The sequence below is a fragment of the Calonectris borealis genome, chromosome 2 (genome assembly GCF_964195595.1).
Source record: "Calonectris borealis chromosome 2, bCalBor7.hap1.2, whole genome shotgun sequence".
Taxonomy (NCBI): Eukaryota; Metazoa; Chordata; class Aves; order Procellariiformes; family Procellariidae; genus Calonectris; species Calonectris borealis.
Window position 1 is genome coordinate 151,501,282 of NC_134313.1, and position 22,274 is coordinate 151,523,555.

A 22,274-nucleotide genomic window follows, 5' to 3' on the forward strand; every position below is an offset into this window, starting at 1 on the left:
GCTCAGACAAAGATACCCCCAGGAGACACCTAAATGTAGGTTTCTTAATATGTGAGCCAAATAACAAATTTGACTGTTTATTTAACAAAGTTGTTTAAAGTCTTGGGGAGCCTTCTATAATGAAAATAAGAAATAATGCACCATAATGTTCTCTAATGAAATTAAAAAGTAATTATATGAAGAAAACTGTAATTACTTCTGCAGAATAAAACATAAATTATAAAAATGTGCCAAAATGAACATATATTGCCATGTCAGAAGTATCAATGACATCTTTGTAATGTTTGTTGTAAGCACCACTCCATTGTATCACTCCTGTGGATGATAAAAATTTAAAACTGACATTAAGAAAACAGTAACTCATGAAATGGAAGATCTGAATATACAATGTTAAGCACATATTTCAGTAGTCCCAAGCAAGGAAAGCATAATGAGAACTGAGCCTCAATATAAATATACTTTGTATCCAGATGTGCAAAGTGTTCTGTTAAACTAAAAACTCTCCCTCCAAACCTTCAGTACTGCATATTTTAAAGATATTTGGATTCAATATTTGACAGGCAGAGAATATTTATACAGGAAAGATATTTAGCTTTCTCAAAAAATAACTAATTTAGGAACACTCAAATATCTGCCAGATAGTAACTAGTCAGATTCTGCAAAGGAGACTCACACATATGTATCAATACAGAGAGCAAAATGTAAGCCCAGAAAGTGGTCAAAAGTTGTTTATAAACCCTAATTCAACATTCTGCAAAGTATTTTACGGTAAAAAGAATAAAAATATCTGCATTTTAGCAAGAAGTGACAGAGGAAGTGTTAAAGGAAATGCATTCTGCTTGTCACTGGCTCAGATGAGGAAAATACTTTTAGTCTTTTAGGGATGTGAGGTAGAATGATATATTGCTTCTAAAAATAGTACCAAAAGCATTTAATTTTAGTCCTTATCTCTCTATATAACATCTAAGAACTAAAAAGAAAACTTTTTTTTTTCCTTAGGAAATTAACCTTTTTGCACGCATAATTTTTTTATATTCTGAAGCACCTTCCTTTGTAATTTCTTACACAGTAAAGGGACAGATAGAAACACCTCTGCAGGTCTCTAGGGGCACTCATCTTCCATCACAAATTGCTAAGGCATTTATGTCAAGCAGACTGCACCGTGCCTCCTTATGGACTGCACCCTCCTTCCCAAGACTAAGCATTAAATTTCAGTGAGACACTGCTTAAGATACACATATAATTGTGCAAGAGTAGATAATAAGATTCATCAATAAGATTTCTAATTTGCTTTTGTATGTGATTTGCAAAAGCACTGCACTATTTTATTTAATCTCCTTTACCAGATGTGCAAGGTCTCCTTAGCCATACTCATAACTGGTATCAGGCAAGTATCAATGGAACTGACAGACCCACATTTATTTCCAGACTCTTAGCCACTATTAGATAGATTTAAACCTTCAGAATTTTCACTTACGTTTATCTTTTTTTCTACATTAAACAATGTTAATCCCTACATAATTTTCTCTGATTCAGATAGCCAAGTAATCCAGTCTCTTAATTCATCTATCAATACTTGTATATTGTTCTATTTTGAAAACAGAAATTTATATAATTTAGCTGAAATAGGTATATGAAGACAGAAGAAAAGACAAAACAGATTCCTTAAGAATTACACAAAACAGAGATGACATTGACAAAAGTACATGTTCTATAGCATGAGGAAGACTCTGTTATGATACTTTCCTAATTTACCTTGATTAAAGCTTGCATAGCAATAGCTAGCTCCTTTAATTCTGGTATTTCTTTGATATCTGTTTGTGTAGCATGATCCGTGCTGTAATATCCTATATTTAAGTCATCTGAAATGCAAGGCCTGCAAAACCAGACAGAATTGAAAAAAACACTTGCAATATTACAGTACTTGCATTAATCAAGTTAATCAATCTTCTGTATTAATGGAAATTCAGAGGCAAAGTGCCTACTTTTTTTTTTATCATTTCACTTGTCTGACTTTTTTAAGATAGAGGGGAATTTAAAAGAGTGTAATAAACACATTAACAGTTTGTTTCTATGTTTGTTTCATGAAGACAAGTCGTGCTGGTTTTGGCTGGGATACAGTTAATTTTCTTCATAGTAGCTAGCATGAGGCTAGATTTTGGATTTTTGTTTTCGTTTTGCTGAGCAGGGTTTACACAGAGTCAAGGCCTTTTCTACTTCTCACCCCACCCCACCAGCGAGTAGGCTGGGGGTGCACAAGAAGCTGGGAGGGGACACAGCTAGGACAGGGGACCCCGACTGACCAAAGGGATATTCCATACCATATGACGTCATGCTCAGCAGACAAAGCTGGGGGAAGAAGAAGGAAGGGGGGGACGTTCGGAGTGATGGCGTTCGTCTTCCCAAGTCACCGTTACGCGTGATGGAGCCCTGCTTTCCTGGAGATGGCTGAGCACCTGCCTGCCGGTGGGAAGTAGTGAATGAATTCCTTGTTTTGCTTTGCTTGCGTGCACAGCTTTTGCTTTACCTATTAAACTGTCTTTATCTCAACCCATGAGTTTTCTCACTTTCACCTTTCGGATTCTCTTCTCCATCCCACCAGGGCGGGAGTGAGCGAGCGGCTGCTGCGTGGTGCTTAGTTGTCGGCTGGGGTTAAACCATGACAGTCCTTTTTGGTGCCCAACGTGAGGCTTGAAGGGTTCGAGATAATAACAGATTTGATTGGAACGTGCTAGAATTTATAGCTGCTATTACTGTTTAGCTATTAATGGGCAGGCTTTTCTGCTTGCCATGGGGCTTGCTTGCCTCACTGTATATTAGAGACTAGTGCTGTTAGTGGTCACTTTTTACTAGTTGGCGGAGACATAGTTCTTTTATTCAAATAAAAAATAACAAAGTTAAATAACACTAAACATTATGCTAAAGAACATAAATGAAAATGCTAAAGAATGTGTTCTGTCCGTAAATAGATTATTTTCAGTGTTGAGTAGAGAAATATATCAGTACAGAAATCCTGGACTGTATATTTGGTTAGGAGCTGGATTTTCTGTCTCACTGATAAATTTGATTATTTTGATAATCAAATATTTTGATAACATAGTCTAAAAGATACTTAACATTGTTACATTTTTAATAAAAAATTAGAACATCTGATTGCTAAAGACATAATATTTTGATTCTGTCAAAATGCCTTTCTGCTAGAAATAGATGGTATCAGAAAACTCTTGCCCAGGTCTACCTAACTAACAGGTCATCCTAACTGAGCAAATAGGTTTAAAATTTTAATATAATTCAATTACTCTTTATTTTGTGAACATTCAGATATATTCCAAGTACTCGCAGACCAGAAAGCCAACTGTATCCTGGGCTGCATCGTGACAGGACAAGAGGGAATGGTTTTAAACTAAAAGAGGGCAGATTTAGACTAGATATAAGGAAGAAATTTTTTACAATGAGGGTGGTGAAACACTGGAACAGGTTGCCCAGAGAGGTGATAGATACCCCATCCCTGGAAACATTCAAGGTCAGGTTGGACGGGGCTCTGAGCAACCTGATCTAGTGGAAGATGTCCCTGCACATTGCAGGAGGTTGGACTAGATGACCTTTACAGGTCTCTTCCAGCCCAAACTATTCTATGATTCCATGATTCTATGTGAACCTCCTCCCTGAAGCAGTCATGATCCCAGCTGTAAGGCTGCCCTGTAAAATGCACAGTGCAGCCAAAAAGTCTGAATTACCACGGGCTATGTTAACTTTAATTTAGTGCACAAATAGATTACTTTCAATCAAAAGTACAAGTAGATTCTTCCAAAACAGAAGAGAGAAGTGTATACAAGATACAGTCTTATCCTTGTCAGTCCCCGGAAGAGCAGCAAAATAGAGGGAACGTTGTTAAATAGGTAAGACAGGTATTTAGGTGAAAGCTCAGCATATAATCGCTCCAGGAGCCATTACCAAGAGCAAAATTTAGGACGTGTCTGGTTTCATGGTCGAAAGCACCGTGAAACGGAGTCCCGTTAACAACGCCTGGTGTCACTCCAGACCGATCGGGAACCGCCCTCGGCCCCTACAGTTGTAAAAACAGGCGGGATCTCCACAGAAAGCAATTGTACCCCCACCAGCAAGGGCGCAGACAGTCACCCGCCGTCGCCGAGGGCTGCTTGCGGCGCAGCGGGACGCCAGGGCAGGCCCCGGGCCCCGCCGCGCCTCAGCACCCCGCCACCGCCCCTCACCGCCGCTCGGGCTCCGGCTCTTCCAGGCAGCGCCAGCAGCTCCAGCGTCTGCGGGGCCAGGCGGCGGGCCCAGGGCCGCGGGCCGGCAGCCCCCGCCGGCGGGGCGCTCATGGCCGGCCGGGTCCGCCCTCCGCCGCGGCCGCTGCGAGACGCCGTCCGCGGAACCATGGCAACCGCGCCCCTCCCGCAAGGCCCGCACGCGGCTCCGGTTGGAGCAGCGAGGACAGCGACACTTCCGCCCGCGGGCAGCAGGAAGTGACGCGTGACGGCGGGTTTGGCAGCGGGTGGCGGCGTTGGGGTCCGGTCCGGCGGGGGCTCCGCTGCTTCCCCGGCCGCGCCTGCCCCCGGCTTCTCCCGCAGTGGCAGCCGGCCCCTCCCGCCTGCCAGCGCGCTCCCCGCTGGACGGACGCACCGCCAGCCCGCCACCAGCCTCCGCCCCTCCGCGGCCCCCATGGACGCGGCTGCCGTCAGCAGTTTCTGAGCAGGCCGCCCGCCCGCCCGCCCGCCGCGGGAGCAAACCCCGGTGGCTGGTTCACCCTCGAAAACCTGCCTTAGGGGCGCTGAATCGTGCGACTCGAGCGTCCCGTCTCCCGAGAGGTGGAACGCTTTTCATGTGTTTCTCCTATTTGCTAGGAGTTGGTTAGTCCACAATTAATCTCCCTCCCTTCTAGATGTTTTTCTCGTTTAACAGACGTTAATCTACTTCAGTAACCTCTTTTCCCCACCTTCAGCCGACCTTTTCACTGCTACGAGGATCTGGCTAACTCAAGACTTCCTATTTAAGCTAAAAGTGCTGTAAAGTTGAAAATCTAAATGGTTAGATTCTCACTGGAGAGTATCTTGGAGAGTTCATGCATTCCATGTAAATTACTGTCAGGTCAAGAAACCTTCTCCCAACATCATGGCATGTCTCAGAGAATATTGCATATAATGTGGCACTCAAACGCAACGATTCCCACCGCACATTGACCATCCTGAACTTACCCGCCTCTCCCTCCTCCAGTCTGTTTGAAAATAGAGGTGAGAAGTTCAGATGGGCTTTTTAATCTACATGAGAAGAAACAGTGGAGGAAATATGGAGTAGAGGTTTAGGTGATGGACGTAGAAGAAGAAGAAAAAAATCTCAGGGAGTTTATGGTTGCAGGCTAGAAGAAGGTGATGTCAAACACGAGTATAAGCCATTATGAGTGGCGTGTTTGCTTTCATTGTAATACCCAACTTACGCTTTGACATTCTAGCTTTTAAATGGTTAGGAGACAATAGTGTGATGACCAAAAGCTATGCATAATTTTCTCATAACTCTCCCTTGACCGAAGTCCATCAGAGAGTATGGGCTAGCTGGAAAAACTATAAAGTTATTAATCTGTGTTTGAAGACACTATTTGATCTCTAGTGCTCTTTGACATCAATAATTATTCGCATTTACACTAAAAATCACTTTGACTTTGCTTGAACTTAAGTTACACCTAGCGAGATGGCAAGCATTTGAGATCAAACATCACAGCAATACCACACAACTTTATAAATATGAAGCAAAATAATGACTTATCTAATAGAAACTGTAAGGATTTTTAAACAGGATGATGGCTTCTAATGGAGTTGAATTTTGCTAAGATTAGCACCTATGCCTGTTCAATGACATAGGTAATTTTTATGCACCAGAAGTGGTTACAGAGTTAGTTTCCTTTATCCTAAAGAATAAATCACCATTTGCAATATTTGGAGTGATTAGCATGGATAAAACCATTCCAAATTCTGTGAATCCACAGCAATGTCAGGGATTCGTATGGCTTATAGGAAAAATGTGCCTTTATTTTCAAGAATGAAAATAATTTTATTAATTGCACCTTTTCTGCAGGCTCTGGGCACTATTTCATTTCATCCACAGAAGAAATATGGAAAGCGATACAAACTGCCAAAATAAAATTAAATGCTAGATTTGTTCTTTTCCTTGAGCCCAAGCTGAAAAAGTGATAAAACAGCCATCTCTTTATATTAGGGAAACATAATTGGTAAGAAATTTAAGAAGTTAGATATACTACGGGAGATAAGTCATCAATACATTCACAAATGTTACTTAAATGAATATAAAAAGGGAGATTTCATTAAGCCACATGTGCTGAGTAAAAGTTTAAACTGATCCTTGTAACTCAGGTATTCTCGCAAGTTTTCTTTCAGTTTAGAAAAATGATAAGGTAATTGAGTGAAAAGCAGAAATTGTTACTTGGCTTACAAAGAGCATTTGTAAAACCTGTCTTACTTTTAGGTCACCTTCCAACAACAGCAATGTATAGAAAAGTACATTTTGGTTTGGGAAAAAGTGTAATCTGCCAATGTAAACAGAGAAAAAGTTTAGTAACGTGGGCAGTAGCATGACTTGGCAAAAACTGCCAAAAAATTACGTCAAAGTTTTTATGACATGTAGGAATCAGATTAAAGGTTAAGAAAACTGGTCTTCTTGATCCCATATATTGCTTGGATATGTACAAGAGGAGCAAGTTGTATCCATTAGAGGATCCAGGGCACTGACCAGAAGATTCACATTTATTTATGAACACTGAAAAACACTGAAAATTCAACACTTTGCTTATGATACATTTCATCCTGTGTTGGTTGTTTTCTTATTTTTGATTACGGCCTGGTCCTGTGATTCTAACTACTATCTTATATGAAGTAGCTCGATGCTTCACACCCTAATTACCTACTGCAGTCATAATAAACTTGTTTATTTAGAAATGTCTTTGCTGTGGCACCACAAGCGAGAGACTGGGCTTCTGCATCAGCACCGCTCTGTCTCACCATGGCTTCCCACTTAGTTTAGATGAACTTGACCTCTAAGGAACTGAAGTTTACAGTTGCATATAACACCCTTTTAAAACAAGATACCCTTTTATTGCTTAACTAAACCATACTATTTAGGGACCCTTATGTTAGAATGGAACAACAAAGCTGCTGTGTCTGTTTGTGATGTGTCTGTCTGTCTCTTTGGCCTGGAAATGTTCAGATTCAGTGAGAGAATGGATCTGGCAATGCACAATAAAGCTCCTCTCCCCTTCCAGCTACCTCAGGTTTTTGCTTCAGATTCTAATTGTGATCATTTTACACATTCAGTCTCTTTTGACTGAAATAATCAAGAGTTAATGTCGGCTCATTAATTTCTGACTGAGTCTCCAAGGTAACCAGGTTCATGTGCTAACAGTTCTTGATATTTTTTCTTACAACGCAAAATCTCTTAGTCCTGTATTTCAGAGAAACAAATAATTTTCTAAGTTAGAGTGGGTCACAATACAAGTCTGACAATTAAAACCATACACATTTCCTGTTTTTCCTCATGATCTGAGGCGTGTTTGTTGACCTAGGAGAAATACAATATATCTGTTTTATTCTCACTGGCTTTGTTGGAAAAAGTGAACCGATCTTCAGGCATATAGATCCTTCTGCAAGTCTGATAAAGTAGCAGCAAACTTCATAAGAGAGAGTTGCTCTTTGTTTAAACTAATTACACTAATTCCTTGGACAATTTGGAAGAAAAAAACATAGCAGCATTTTCAGAAAAAAAGCTATATTTGCAGGGGGAGAGAATGACAGATCACAAACCCCCAGGAAACAGAGATAAATGGAACAAAGAAGTGGGACGAGATTTGATAGCACATTCAGATCAAAGTCTTTACCAAGCTATTGCCCTGCTGTAATCATTAAACCATAATGGTCCTCACATTCATAGGCCATCCTGATTTCACCATGCTGCTACTAGTATTTTGTTACCAGGATCCTTTCATAAAATTATTTGCAATTATGTCATATCTGAACGCCACGGCTGTGAGTCAAGACTAAATTTATTCATTGCCAGTTTGTATCCATTTCTTTTTGGCCAACACTGTGCTTTAACTTGACGAGCTCTTCTCACTCCCTAGTATTTAATCTGTGATATATTTATAGAGATCTCTTCTCAACCTTCATTAGATAAAGCAAGCCAAGAACAGTTAGTCTCCTCTTGCTAGACAGTCACCAGTGCCCTGATCGTTTTAATTCCCTCCTGCTCACATTCCAGTCAAAATTCAACATCCTTAAGCAATGTTGACCAGAAATGCATACGATGTTCCAGATGAAGTCTCACAAGTCCTTTCTACAAGAAGTACTAATTTAGTTTGGATACGTTCTCACCTGCTGTTTCTAGGATCCTATTTATCCTTTTGAAAGCTACGTCACATCAGAACATGCAGTGATTCCACAGCTGAATAGCATGTATAGGTGTTTCTCCTCTCCTGATAGTTTCCCACAGATGAGATTCTGCTAATAGCAGAAATACTGACCTGCCAGCAGGTGAATGATCTTTCTGTTGAATTTCATCTAGTCACATATGCAATTCCATCTCTAGTCTTCAAAAGTTTCCCATATGACATTTCAAAAATCTTCATTATTATAAAAATGCTGCTCAGCTCTGAGTCATTAGTGAAAGTCGGTAGCACACTAAGTGCCAGGGTAATTAATGAAAATATTAAAGTCAATCCCAAGCTGGGTCCTTGAAGAACTCCACTAGCAATTTTCTTTCAGTGTACAATTCCTTTAAGTTATCTTCAGTTGTCTCTCCCCTAGCCAGGCCCATTGCCACCTTCTATTTCTTGTTCTAATCTGTATCTTTGTTGGTTTGGTAATGCCTCGTACTATGCAGTGTCAGAAACTTTATTTAGATACAGCAAGTTTAGATATACTAAATTTCCTCTAGTAATTTTATATCAAATTCAGATGGACATGCACAAAAATCCCTGTTCTGTTGAAAGGCCCAGGTCTGATACAGTAAGCTGATTATATTTGGGATTCTTACTCTGAATTACTAACTGATTAACGTTTAATTTTCATAAAATAGTCCTTGTATATAAATCACAATTTGAAGAATGCTTACATTTTTGTGTATGGATAATGTAACTCATAACTAGTGCTTCTTTATAAAAATTTTAATGTTTCAATTACGCTTGAATAAGTACAGAAACTCTCAAATTAGAACTTTGAAAATGTCAAATCAGAAAAATAATTCCATATTGTACATGTAGGTATGGAAAAACTAGGTTAGGAAAAGTTTAGTTATTTACACATATGAGTAGGACATCAGTCAGGATGAATTGATGTCATCCCTCCTCTCTAATGGCTCTACCTGCGTTATTTTTTCTCGTTAGACAGTGGAGTTAAATAGCTGTGATCTGACCTTGCCGTAACAGTTAGCTCTGTGCAACGCAGATGGAAACAAAGCAGGTTTTTAATTGTGATGAGGTAAGTTCTTTCCCTACATTTCATCAGGGCTAGGACGTGACTTGCTGAGCTGGTTATGTAGCACATAACCACAGCCCTTTCCCACAGGAAGGACTTGGCAGTGGAACAACAAAGCTGGTTAATGTAATTACGTCCTATTCCGTGACTCTCAGAACATGAAGGATGAAACGTGGTTTTCTGCTACACTCACCTCTCTGTGTGAAGTGGTGATGCCTCCTTTTGCTGCTTCCTGATGGCAGGAAGGTGGGGAAAGGTGTGCGTTGCAAGGTTGTGGAGGATAGAGGAGATGACACTTCCCGTTGAATCAGTCTCAGTTTCCATAGCCTTTCCGTTGCGAGGCCACACATGGAAGTGCTGGCTACTTGCTACCTCACCAGAGTATTTTTTCACTTCAGGAGTAGGCAGTATTGCACCTTCTTTTCTACCATAGTTCTTACAGTTCTTATCAAGATTAATCTATTAATAATATTTCCTGTAATTGTGAGTGGTGACTTCCTGCTTCTGGTATTTCTGTATTGCCTACTTCCCCTACCTCCTTCACAGTCTGTCCTTGTCAGAACTCTGTTCTGCTCTTGGTTTTTGCCAAAATATCTGCTTTCCTCAACCCTAAATTTGCCATTAACCAACATGAAAGGGAGAGAAGGTAACTATTTCATTTCCTATAACTGATAACAAAATATAGACACTGCAAACACTTTTATATCTTGTAAGTTTTATTAAAATAGAGAAGATAACCCTTTCAAAATGTCATATACATTATAAAGTTTGTTTACATCACATTATTACCACTAGTTTTTCTCTGAGGAAACAGCATTGTAGATCCCTTTTTTTCTGGTAGCATCTTAAGGCTCTGTGCACAATGAGCACCACAAATGCCATCTACACTTCTGAGTAGAAATGAGAGACTTGACCTGTATCATTGCTCACATTCAGAGGCTCACTTATTAAGTGGGATACCACCTGAGACCTTGAGATATGAGCAAAGGTCTATATTTATCACCAACAGCCCTTTTTCCACAAACTCTTGCCAGATGATGTCATAGCATGGGTTACATCTCTTACGACTAGTGCACCCATACAGTGAAAAAGATTTTAATAAGATTTTAACATGACGGTATTGCAGAAGTTGAACAACAAATGGTGAGGCAAAGCTCTCTGAGACACAGCCCTTGTTTTATGCAGCGTATTCACACCTTGGAAGTAAGTGTGGATACACTTTCTCTCCTTTTTATGTTAGTGGTACATTTAGGGTTGAACGAAGTAGGTAGTCTAGTTAACACCAACACTTAAGCCATCACAAAGCAGCTGGCATCAGGAGAAAACAGACTGTGAGTGGGAAAGAGCAGAATTGGTTCTTTTGGCAGTGCTGTTGGCTCATGATATCTTTACAGGTTCATTAACTATACTCGGAATAAGTTACCTGTAACTTGGTAATTTTATGAAATGAATGGAATGATATATGATATGGTATGATATGATCACCTGCAGGCAACAGAGGATAAAGAGATGATTCAGCAAGTTCCTTCTAGTTCCAGCTTATATGTATTTCTTCTCTGTATTGGAAGATCCTTGACAGATATTTATATTTTCTATTAATATTTAAATTTTGTCCTTGATATACCACTTCAAATTATTAATAAAAATTAAACATTTCATTTTCCAATTACATAGAAAGAGGTATTAATTCATTAAATACTTCAGCCAGAAATATCTTTGGCTGAAGCACAGTTATGTTAGCATGAAAAAAAAAAGCAGTGGAAACGCTTATTCAGTGTCATTCAATACATCATTTAAGCTAACTTCTCCTCCCTTCTTCACTAGCAAATGTTCCTGGTGATGTAATTAATTTGTTCCTTCTATGTCAATCATGTCTCTACTACACATTAAAGTTAAAAGTAGTTCCACTCTAAGGCATCTAGTTTTACGTCAGTGAATACCACTGTTGTTCCACAGCTGTTTTCGTGTTCATGGTTTGCCTTCTAAACAATCTAAACAATTCCTGGAATGTGCAGTGTAACCAGTGATAAGTCACGTCAGGAGAAACTTTAACCACAGGAGATGTTTATGCTTTATTACTACAGAGATTGTTTCGAGATCTATTCTACATTAGCAAAGGACTGTACATTACCCTATAATGAGTGAACCAGAAGCCCAGAATCGTTAATCTATGGAAGATGGTGAAAGGCATCTCCACGCTGTGTTCTCCTTGCTTTCCAAACCCCTCTAGTGCCTGTGCGGCCACAACATGCAGGCAAAAGTGAAAGAAGTGGCAAATGTAGGAATATTCTGGAAGCAATCAATCTGTGTGTCGTGTTTTATCCAGGTCACGCTAAAGCAAAGTTTAGTTTTTCCCTGGAATCAACAGCAGCAGTATATGCAGCTCAGAGAAGCAGCAAAAACCCATCTTCTGGTAGCGAAAGGCACTGAAGACACAACCACAAGCCACTGGCTTTTATGGATACCCTTGCATTGAAGACATTAAAATTCTTCCTTGAAATTTCTTTTTCACAAGAACTGTATTCATAGCACTTGATCATTCCTCTCTGGAGCAAACCATGGTTTCGGATGTTATTGTTAAAACCAGGTGTCAGACATCTAAGAAAATGACTTTTTAGGTAAGTGCCGATTTCTGGCACTGCTAGTATGAAAGCTCAAAACTAGCCATGAAATGCTTGTGCTGCAGCGGTTCGATGGGATTTTTGTCATTGATTGTCTAGAGAGACTGGATTCCCCCCAGGCTAAGTACGTGTGACTAACTCTGGGTGCTCAGTTATGGAAAACGTTGGTTACATTGTCAGTATTTAATAACAACACGGGTAAAACACGCCAAGGTGAGCTTCTCTTTCCATTTACTTCACATGGGAGGTAATAAAAGCAGTATACTATTAAGACTAGGACAGTGGTATAAAAATTTGTTGTGTCTCTCAGTTACCTAGTAACAGATTTTGATTGTATTTTAATCTTATTAGCAAGCATACTATGTGCATTTTAACTGAAAATATAGGAAAGACATTATATCTATTTATAAATGAAAAGAGAATAAAAGAACAATCTATCTGCTACCATTACCAAAAACTGCTGGCGTATTTAGCATGTATTTCAGGATACTCCTTGGATTTTTGTTCAGAGATAAACAAGTTTTTTGTCCAGAATATGCTATAGTAGAGCACCAGAACACTAACAGGATGGTATTTTGGGCATACATAAAAAATCTGTTTCTTTCCTAAATGAAGCACCTCAAGCATTGTACCTCATTGTAACTAACAATCAGAATTAAACAGCTGCCCATCTGTTAATGTACCACTGTTCCAAATAACCTATGGTTTTGGAGAGGCAGAACAGTCATTAGCGGGAGTTTCTGTAATATCCTAGAAGAAAGCAAATTGCAGTACTGAGTATTCAAAATGCAGCACTCACTTATGACAGAAGTGCTCTTATTCTGCTGGATCCATTTACTATTCTCTAATAGAAAGAGCTGCCTCCCTCTCTCCCTCTCTCTGTTACCAGACTATTTAAGACGTAAAACCCACCATCCTGTCATCAGCTCTGGCATTTACTGGCGGACAGAGCAATTCACTAGGCAAAACCACAGAGATACCTTTTTTAAACTAAAAAAAAGTAGGCAGAAGGCTGGTGAGCGTGAAGTAATGTACATCTTTATTATAATAACAATGAACAAGCCCACAATGAACAGCTACTGGCACATTTAAAACCCCCTAGGAGGAGGGAAACTGCCAGTGATTTTACATTAAATCACCTATGGATATACTAGAACACATTTTAACTTGGAAATACACCTTGTAAAGTTTTGACTAAGAAGTAAAACTAAACAGGAATCTTTCCTTTGCTCCAAGCATTCATTTCAAGGAGGAAAGATGTCCATTTACCACCATTTGATCAATATATATTCCTCTAAGCAATGATTAGTTCAGAAATAAAGTCTTGCTGACTGATCTCACAAGCTATATTTAAAACTAAGTTCTGAACATTCTGAAATACAAGAGTCACACTGTAATTTCAGAGCAGTTGTAATACCTTGTTCCCCTGTAACAGGCTGCCAGAAATGCTCCTGGCTAATGCCCAGCACCATTTGTTCTAAAGATATCAACTTTCTGGCTCTAGCAGGTAAGTCAGGACATTGGGCTTCGATTCATATCTGACATACCTCTTGCATTTCAACTTTGGAGGCAATAATTTTGGAAATATATTGACTCTGTAAATTTTTATTAAGAGGGTCTCAATAACGCATGGAATTAGCTACCATGTTTTATCCAAAACAGAAAAATAAGGTGGATGTGAAAAGTGTTCCCTTAAATATCTACAGTTTTAGCACCAAGGATTTTAGCATTTTTCCTTCAACATGCAAGTTAGCCAAGGAGAGCAGAACACATTTTCTGTATAAAGAAAATGAAATTCCATATTGTGTTGCTGGTAGTCCTGGAATCATCTGCAGAGATTGAAGATAGGAAATAAGCCCCTGGACGTGGATCCAAAAGACAACTAAGGCTCCAAAGAAACAATTATTTTTGACGTTGCAGTCTGTTGCACGTGATCCTCTTAGTTATATGTTTTTAATTAGCATAAATGGAACAAGGAAAAGAAAATTTTCAGAATATCCAAATAGAGGTGTTTTTTGTTTGGTTGTTTTTTTGAAGTTCTGCTTGGATTACTAAGAGTTTTCCAAAGATATTTGAGACTATGGGATGGAATCCAGAAATTTTTTTCAATATCACTTTGAAATTACATATATCAATACCTTTTTTTTTCCATTTTGGTAGGAATAAATAAATGTGTTAACATCTGATCATAGTGTAAACTGGTGTTTCTTGGTCAGCATGCCTGTCAGAACATAATCAAATCCAGTGTGTACAGATAACGTCATCGTTCATGGACAAGGGGTTAGATACGACTTTATTTATACCACAGCTAAGGCTAAAAGACACGGCTTAAGTTTAAGACACTACAGGCACTAATAAACCAATCATCAATGATCTTTGAGACCTGTATTTTAAATCTGGTCTCTCCTGTTATTATGTGATGATTTACATCATACTTTTTATGTATGCATGCACTACATTTTCCGAAGTAGGATTACATGTGGACAAATAGCAGCTTGTGCCACTGAGTGTCAGAAAACTAATGAATGAATATTATTGCTACCCCAGCTGCAAATTATGAATCATGACACTGATTATACCTAGGCAGAAGCATCATTCCTTTCCAACAATAACACGGATACAACATAGCATCAGTCAACTGTAGGTAGGTAGAACATCTCCAGTAATTTATACTTGATGATCAGGTCTAAAAATCAAACTGCTTGGCTGACAAATTGTTTCATGAGAAACTGCTTTCGCTGTCTTCTGCGGCATTTTCCAGGTCAGCCCCCGAGAACACCCAATGCAGTGTTCCCCTTCCTCAAGGCTGCCCGTTACCAAACGATTTCAGTTGGTACCCAGCCCAGCCTGGCAGAAGCGACGGGCCGACAGCCCGACACGGGAGAGCAGGCATTTCTCCCTGGAACACTCCTCAGACCGAGGCACGCGTTTCCATCGGCCTTCCCGCGCCTCCCTCCGGCAGCGGCCGGCGCGCAGACCCCCGGCACCGGCTCCCAGGCGGCGGGGCTGAAGCGGACCAGGGAAGCCGGCCCCACACGCGAGAGCCCAGTCCAGCCCAGGCCAGGGAGGCCGGAACAGACAAGGCCAGGTCCGCCACACACCGCTTGCCCCTCCCCGGGGGACAGGGGAGGGGAACCCCCCCGGGACCGGACCCCCCAGAGCACACGGCAGCGGACCCACTCCCCACGCCCGGCGCCGCTGAGGGGCGAACGGCCCCGCCCCTGCTGCCGCCCCGCCCCGCCCCGCGCCGCGTCCCCTTCCGCCAGGGGGCGGGGCGGCGCTCAGTGAGGTCACGCATTTCGGCCCCGCCCCCCCGCGCATTCCAACGTGCCTTGGCCCTGAGGTAAACACGGGCGCGGCCCCGCCCCCGGGCCCGGCCTCCAGCAGCTTCCAGAAGGGCCTGAGCGGTGCGGCCGCGCGTGCCCGCGGAGGGGCCGGGCCGGGCCGGGCGGCGGCGGCGGGGCCGCGCGGCGCTGGTGGCGCAGTCGGAATTGCCGCCGCCGCGGGGCCCAGCCGGCAGCGGGGCGCGCAGGGGCGGGGCGGCGGCGGCGGGGGGGGGGTGATGCCCTTGTTTATTTTTACCCGGGCGGCTCATCCTCTCCGGCAGCCCCAGCGCGGCCCCCGCGGCCGCTCCCCGCCCCGGCTCCGACGGCGCCGCCTATAAAGCGCCGCCCGCGGGGAGCCGAGGATGCAGCTCTACAGCTCCGTGATCACCCACTACCCGGCGGGCGGGACGGCCGCCGCAGCCGCCGCGGCCCCGCCGAGCGCCGCCGGTGTCTTCAAGGTCTCCTTGTCGCCGGGACCGCCCTCCGCCGAGGCAGCGAGCGCCGCCGACGCCGCGGGCCCGAGCCCGTCCGCCGAGAGCCCCGCCAAGGACGGCTTTATTCCCGGGGGGGGAAGCAGCAGCAGCACCGCCGCCATGCCCGCCTTCTCCTCCTGCCTGGAGGTGATGCCGAGCGGCCCCGCGGCGGGCCCCGGCAGCCGGCCGGCGGGCGGCCCGCAGTACAGCTCCTGCGCGCAGGTCACCGTCAGCCGCCGCAGGCCACTGGAGCGGATCGTGCCCATCCGCATCGTGCAGCGAGCCGAGGCCCCCGGCGAGCTGGTGCCGGCCTCGCCGCGCAGCCGCGCCTGGTTGGAGGGCATCCTGGAGAGCATGCGGCAGGCCGGGGGGGACGGCGAGGCCGCCGCCCTGCCGCCGCCCGCCGAGGAGCCCAGCAACCGCAGCCTGCGCCTCAGCGAGCACTGCCAGGCGCTGCAGGCGGCGGCCGCCGGCGCCCAGCCCGGGCTGGTCCCCGGCTGTCGCCCCGCGGAGAGGAGCGGCAGCCAGGCGCAGCCCGCCGCCGGCCCCTCGCTCGGGGAGGAGGAGGAGGAGGACGGAGGGGGTCTCGATGTGCGCAGGGGGCCTGGCGGCAGGCCGGAGCGCAGCGAGAAGCTGGCGCTGTACCTGGCCGAGGTGGAGAAGCAGGACAAGTACCTGCGGCAGAAGGGCCGGTTCCGCTTCCACATCATCCCCGACGGGAACTGCCTCTACCGCGCCGTCTGCAAGGCGGTGTACGGGGACCAGCGGCTGCACAGCGAGCTCCGCGAGCAGACCGTGCACTACATCGCCGACCACCTGGACCACTTCAACCCCATCATCGAGGGCGACGTGGGAGAGTTCCTCATCGGCGCCGCCCAGGACGGGGCCTGGGCTGGCTACCCGGAGCTGCTGGCCATGGGGCAGATGCTGAACGTGAACATCCACCTCACCACGGGCGGCCGGCCCGAGAGTCCCACCGTTTCCACCATGGTTCACTACCTGGGGCCCGAGGACCCGACGCGGCCCAGTATCTGGCTGAGCTGGCTTAGCAATGGGCACTACGATGCAGTGCTGGACCGCATGTGCCCCAACCCAGAGTACGAGGCGTGGTGCAGACAGACTCAGGTACAGCGCAGACGGGATGAGGAGCTGGCCAAGTCCATGGCAGTGTCCTTGTCCAAGATGTACATTGAGCAGAATGCCTGCTCTTGAGACCACCTGGGCCGCGGGCTGGGAGCTTTGCTGCAGGGACTGAGAGAGACGGAAGGTGTGCTGGCTGTGATGGTGATGCCTTAATCCTTAATGAAGCAGCAGCACCCCAGTCTGAGAAGGACTGTAGATTGTGGGGGATAAATACAAACGTGTTTGTAATATTCTGTTGTGAAAACTTAGCCTCGGATTATTTGCAAGCAGATTTTCTGTGTATGTTTGTGTCTCCCCTCCCCACTGTCTATTTTCTATAAGAATGTATTTTTTGCACAATATTTTTAAACTGTTACCTCCATCTTCTACATCTTACATTAGTATCTGGCTTTCAGCTGTACAGCCAAAAACGTTTGTAAACAGTTTTTGTAAATAAGGCTTATGATGTAACAGCTATTTTTTGCTGTGTTTTTTACCCATAAACCTTATATTTTTACCAAATGAAGTTGATGTCAAACTGACCCTCCCTAACTGATGAAAGCATCGTGGGTACTTTCTTGCAGAACTAAAACAATGGTTTTTGTAAAAGTGCAGCAAAGTATGAACAGATTGCTTTTCAGAACAGTTGCTTTCTCTGCCTGGAGCACAGAACAGGTCCTTTGAGCCAGTTGGAATGCAGCTACACACGAACAGTACAGGGAGCAATTGACTCTTCTGTATTTAATTACTGTTTTGAGTAAACTGGCCTCTTGTTGCCTGGTTGGCTCACCTTCTGCTCCATTTATATTATTTATCTGTAATAACAGAATATTAACTTGCAATAGAATGTTGTGACTAGATAATAGTCTCCCGCTTTGGCAATAATTGCCTTGGCTGCACCTCTGTGTTTGTGTTCTTGTTTCTGGGGTTATGGTGTCTTTTGTATAAGCCCTGCTTCTTTTTTGGCACTGGTGTTGCACCAACAAATCATTATCTGATCACAACATTTTATTCACTTGATGTTATTTTCTAATCAAAAAATCAGGAATGGTATTCTACGTTACGGTTTAAAAGAAAAAAGATATTTAAATTGAGGTTTGTATGGTTTGCTGGGTCAAACATTTAAATGTTTCCAATCTGAATTCTGTCTCTTCTACTTTCTGATTAACTTGTTAGATATATTTATTAAGTAATGCAGTTTGTACTTTTTTATTTTGTAATATATTGTGATTTTGGAATTTATACTGTATTTGTATAATAGGAATATTCACAGCTAAAATGGAATGAATAAAGAATATAATTTTACTTGTGGTTTTTTTTCCCCACCCTTTGCATTCCTGGTGGTGAAGAACTGCAAGTGCGTTCCCAAGACCCTTTATTTAGCTTCCCTGCCTTAGTTTCCCCAATTAAGAGGTGGGAAGAAGGGACATGGTGCTTTACAAATGTGAACCACTGGTAATTCTGGTGTCTCTGAATATGTGAAAGAAATGTAAGCATTTAAAGACAATTCAATAACTAAATTATTTTGTAACTATAAGAGATCTTAGCATATCTTTTTGCCAATGAGAAATATTTTTGTATATTAATATGCCTTAGAAGAGGAGTTGTCAAGCATAATACCTGGCCTGGTAATACCAGTGGTTGTGATAAACCAGCTCCCTGCTGGGCCGTGCACACTTGGGCTTGGACTTTGGTAATTGGGCATCTCCAGTCTCCAGCCAGTGCCAAACTTCTTCTAGATTTGCCCTGTCACCAGTGGTGCCTCGGCAACCCTCTTCTTGTTACTTGAATAGAGGTAATGTCATAAGGAAATACAGCTTTTTGCTCCCCTTACAAGATGGAAATGCCTTGCAAGTTGTTAAATGGTACTCTGTGTGTGTGTGCATGCATGCATTTACAAATCTACCCCTGATCTCTAAAAATACTAGAAGGCCATCCTTAAATGACAGAAGACTACTGGGTTAAAATTAGGATTAAAAATGAACTAAATCACTGAAATGCATCAGTCTTCATTGAGCACACTTGTGATAAAGAGCTGCAGGACTGGTTGTGTGTGTATTTGTGTCCTGGTTTCGGCTGGGAAACTTTCTTTGTAGTAGCTGGTATAGTGCTGTGTTTTGGATTTAGTAATGAGAATAATGTGATAACACACTGATGTTTAGTTGTTGCTAAGTAGTGCTTACACTGATCAAGGACTTTTCAGCTTCCCGTGCTCTGCCAGGTGCACAAGAAGCTGGGAGGGGGCACAGCCAGGACAGCTGATCCAAACTGGCCAAAGGGATATTCCATACCATATGACATCATGCTCAGTATATAAACTGGCGGGAGTTGGCCAGGGGGCAGCGATTGCTGCTCGGGGACTGGCTGGGCATCGGTCGGTGGGTGGTGAGCAGCTGCATCACTTCTTTTTCCTGGGTTTTGTTCCTCTCTCTCTCTCTTGTTGTTTTCCTTTTAATTACATCATCATCATCATCTTTTTTTTTTTTTTTTTTAATATGAAGTATTAAACTGTTTTTATCTCAACCCACCGGTTTTCTTACTTTTGCCCTTCCGATTCTCTCCCCCACCCCACAGGGGGAGGGAGGGTGAGCAACTGGGGTTAAACCATGACAATTTGGTACTGTTTTATGTGATGCAAAGGGCAGGTTTAAATAAATTTATTATGTTATTTCCAAAATATTGGTAAATGCAGACTATGTTTTTCCCCATTTTCTTGACACACGATCATGCTTTTTCTTTAAAGGTCAAATAATGGGGGGGAAAACCAGTCTTGCTAGTCCACTACTGCTTAACTTTACTGAATCTCTGGAAAGCTGAGTTCTGAGCTGAGAGCAAGGCAAAGATGCAGACATGGATGTGTTCATGAGGAACAGAGATAGTTGATGAAGAAAATGGCTACTCAGGTGTCTGTAAGCACAAAAATATTAATACTGCATCACTAAATATCAGTGATGTGCTTGGCTGATTAAAAACTTTGTATCCAGACTGCTTAGGTTTTGGATTGGATGTGATAAATTCATTCAAAGTTGTCAAACTTTTAAAAAAAAAAGTTTTTAAATGTTTTTAAAAAAACATTTCTTTTAAGTCTTTTAAAAATACCATTTGCAGCTATATCATGAATTGTGATTACAAATTTCATTTGTGTTTTGTGGCACAGACCTTAGAGACACTCATAGAGTAAGCTAAGCAAAGAAGGATTGATATTGCATAGTGTTCACTCTGCGAGATTAAATTATATTAAAATATCAACAAAAAAGTAGTGTTAAAAATGAACAGCGCAGAACCCTGGGATAAGATCCCACAGGGTTCCTTAGCAATTTTGGTGCTACTGCATGAGTCACAGGGACATGCAGATAACTTTAAGGAATTTGAAGAAACTAGGTTACCTGTTGAACTAGTTTGCAAAGACATTGAGGATGTATTGCTGAAGCATGTAACGAGGCACTTGTTTTTGCAGCTTGCATTACATACTGTGTCTAAAAGGAAATGACAAAAATGGCATGTCAGACGTTTCAGGCACACGGAAAGTGAAAACTTTTTTTTTAGCTCTGATGCTTAAAGTTCAGCTGAGACACTGAGTTCAGACGCAAGCTAGTGGTGTCTTGCCTGGGTAGTAGTAGAGGCAGTTTCACAGAGTAGTTTATAGAGGCAGTGATCCTAATAAGGACAAAGCTTTACAAAACTGCTTGTAACATTGTCGCTTGCCCCCAGCAAAAGCACAAGTATATGCAAGTTTTCCCTTGCTGTCCCCTGTTCAACAATTCCAGTAACGAGGGAAGGACAAATGTTGTCCTTGCTCATAATTTCAGTACCCGATTATTCTAACCTTGGCTAATCACTTGCATAACCCAGCTAATCCTTAGACCTGTCTGGGGATGTTGGTCAACAGATTCTTTATCATTGACAATAAGAGGAGGAGAGCTTGATTTTCAGTATTCGGTTGATCCTTCAAGTCAGGTAGAAAATGCTTTAATTCTAAACTGAGCAAATGGGAACTGGAGTCTGCTCCCACAGACTCCTCATCGACATAGAACTTTGCGATGCCGTCTTTGCTTGTATTTTATGATACAACTGTGCATTGGCTGATGTGTCAGATGCTTCATTTCAGGAGTTTCTTAGGTTGTCAAGACTATGTCATTCTGTCACTAAATGTGCAATGGATATGTTAGAATTTTCATGTGTATTGAACAGACTCTTACACAAAGCAAGGTTTGCAAGAACGGAATTGGTTTGTATGTACAATGGATGCATTCCAAAATAAGAGTGATAGGCAAGGGAAAGGGAAAGGGAAGATTTGTGTAAGTGGTGTTGTTCTTCGTCTCAGTTAATAGTTTTCTTTTTGGAAAGTTCAGTGGATGATTCTTTGTGCTTAGTAACTTACTTAGAATGCATAAAAGTTTCCTAATGCCAGCTACTGGGTTTATTTGTCCTGTTGTACTTGGCTGGTACAGTACATGTGTACGGGATAAATCTGTTACATTAATGTCACTTGTAAATAAAGGTGTATTTCAGTATTCCTTGTACACGTACAAAACCACCTGCATCCAAGTGTTTCTTTTGTCTGCTTTTGCTTTTATTATGTCAGAATTAGTTGATAGGATTTTTGAGGATAAAATTCTAATTTTGGTTTCGTGGTGTCAGTGCGCACATACATGGCTTCTGAATCCAAGCAGAAAACGATGACAGGTATCTCACAACAGGGACAAGCACCTGGCATTAACCGTTTTTGCTTATTTTTTGCTTATACTCTTTCATACGTATTTAACAGTTTATTGATATGCATTGATAAGTGTTCCTAGGATGTTGGTGCAAAATGGTGCAACACGAAAAAACCCTCAGCTTTGGTGTTAAAAAGATTGTCCCATTTCTGAGTAGCGTGGTTATATGAAAACATGCAGCATGCAGAAGGGTTGTGAGTAACCGTTCCAAAGGACATCAGCTCTGCCAAATACAATTCTATAGTCATCAGGACTTCTTTAAAGAAGCAGAAAAATTTGAACTTTGAAATTTTTAGTAATATACAGGCTGATTTATAACACATACATGTGCATTTTGGTGGGAAAAAAGTGGCTTTCGTATTTCCTGTTCAGTTTTAACTTATAATCTGTCTTTTTTAAAATCAAGTTTATAGTATTAATGGGTAGAAAGCCATAGCAATGCAGTAATATATGGTACTTCAGTCATTTTTTTCTGGAGTTAAAATTTAAAATCTTTTTTATACACAGAAACCTCCTC

The 22,274-nt window shown here is 42.5% G+C and overlaps 2 protein-coding genes across 2 annotated transcripts in view; one reads left to right on the forward strand and one right to left on the reverse strand.

Annotated features, from left to right (window-relative positions):
- C2H10orf67 (chromosome 2 C10orf67 homolog) overlaps positions 1-4,685 on the reverse strand; it is a 47,530-nt gene extending 42,845 nt beyond the window's left edge. The window contains 2 exon segments of the mRNA XM_075140869.1: positions 1,756-1,876; positions 4,141-4,685. Of these exon segments, the coding sequence (XP_074996970.1) occupies positions 1,756-1,876; positions 4,141-4,685 (666 nt within the window).
- Positions 4,686-15,584: 10,899 nt separating this feature from the next.
- On the forward strand, positions 15,585-18,344 carry OTUD1 (OTU deubiquitinase 1). Its single transcript, XM_075143935.1, has one exon. The coding sequence runs from the start codon at positions 15,807-15,809 to the stop codon at positions 17,127-17,129; it is 1,323 nt and encodes a 440-aa protein (XP_075000036.1). The 5' UTR covers positions 15,585-15,806; the 3' UTR covers positions 17,130-18,344.
- Positions 18,345-22,274: the final 3,930 nt, after the last annotated feature.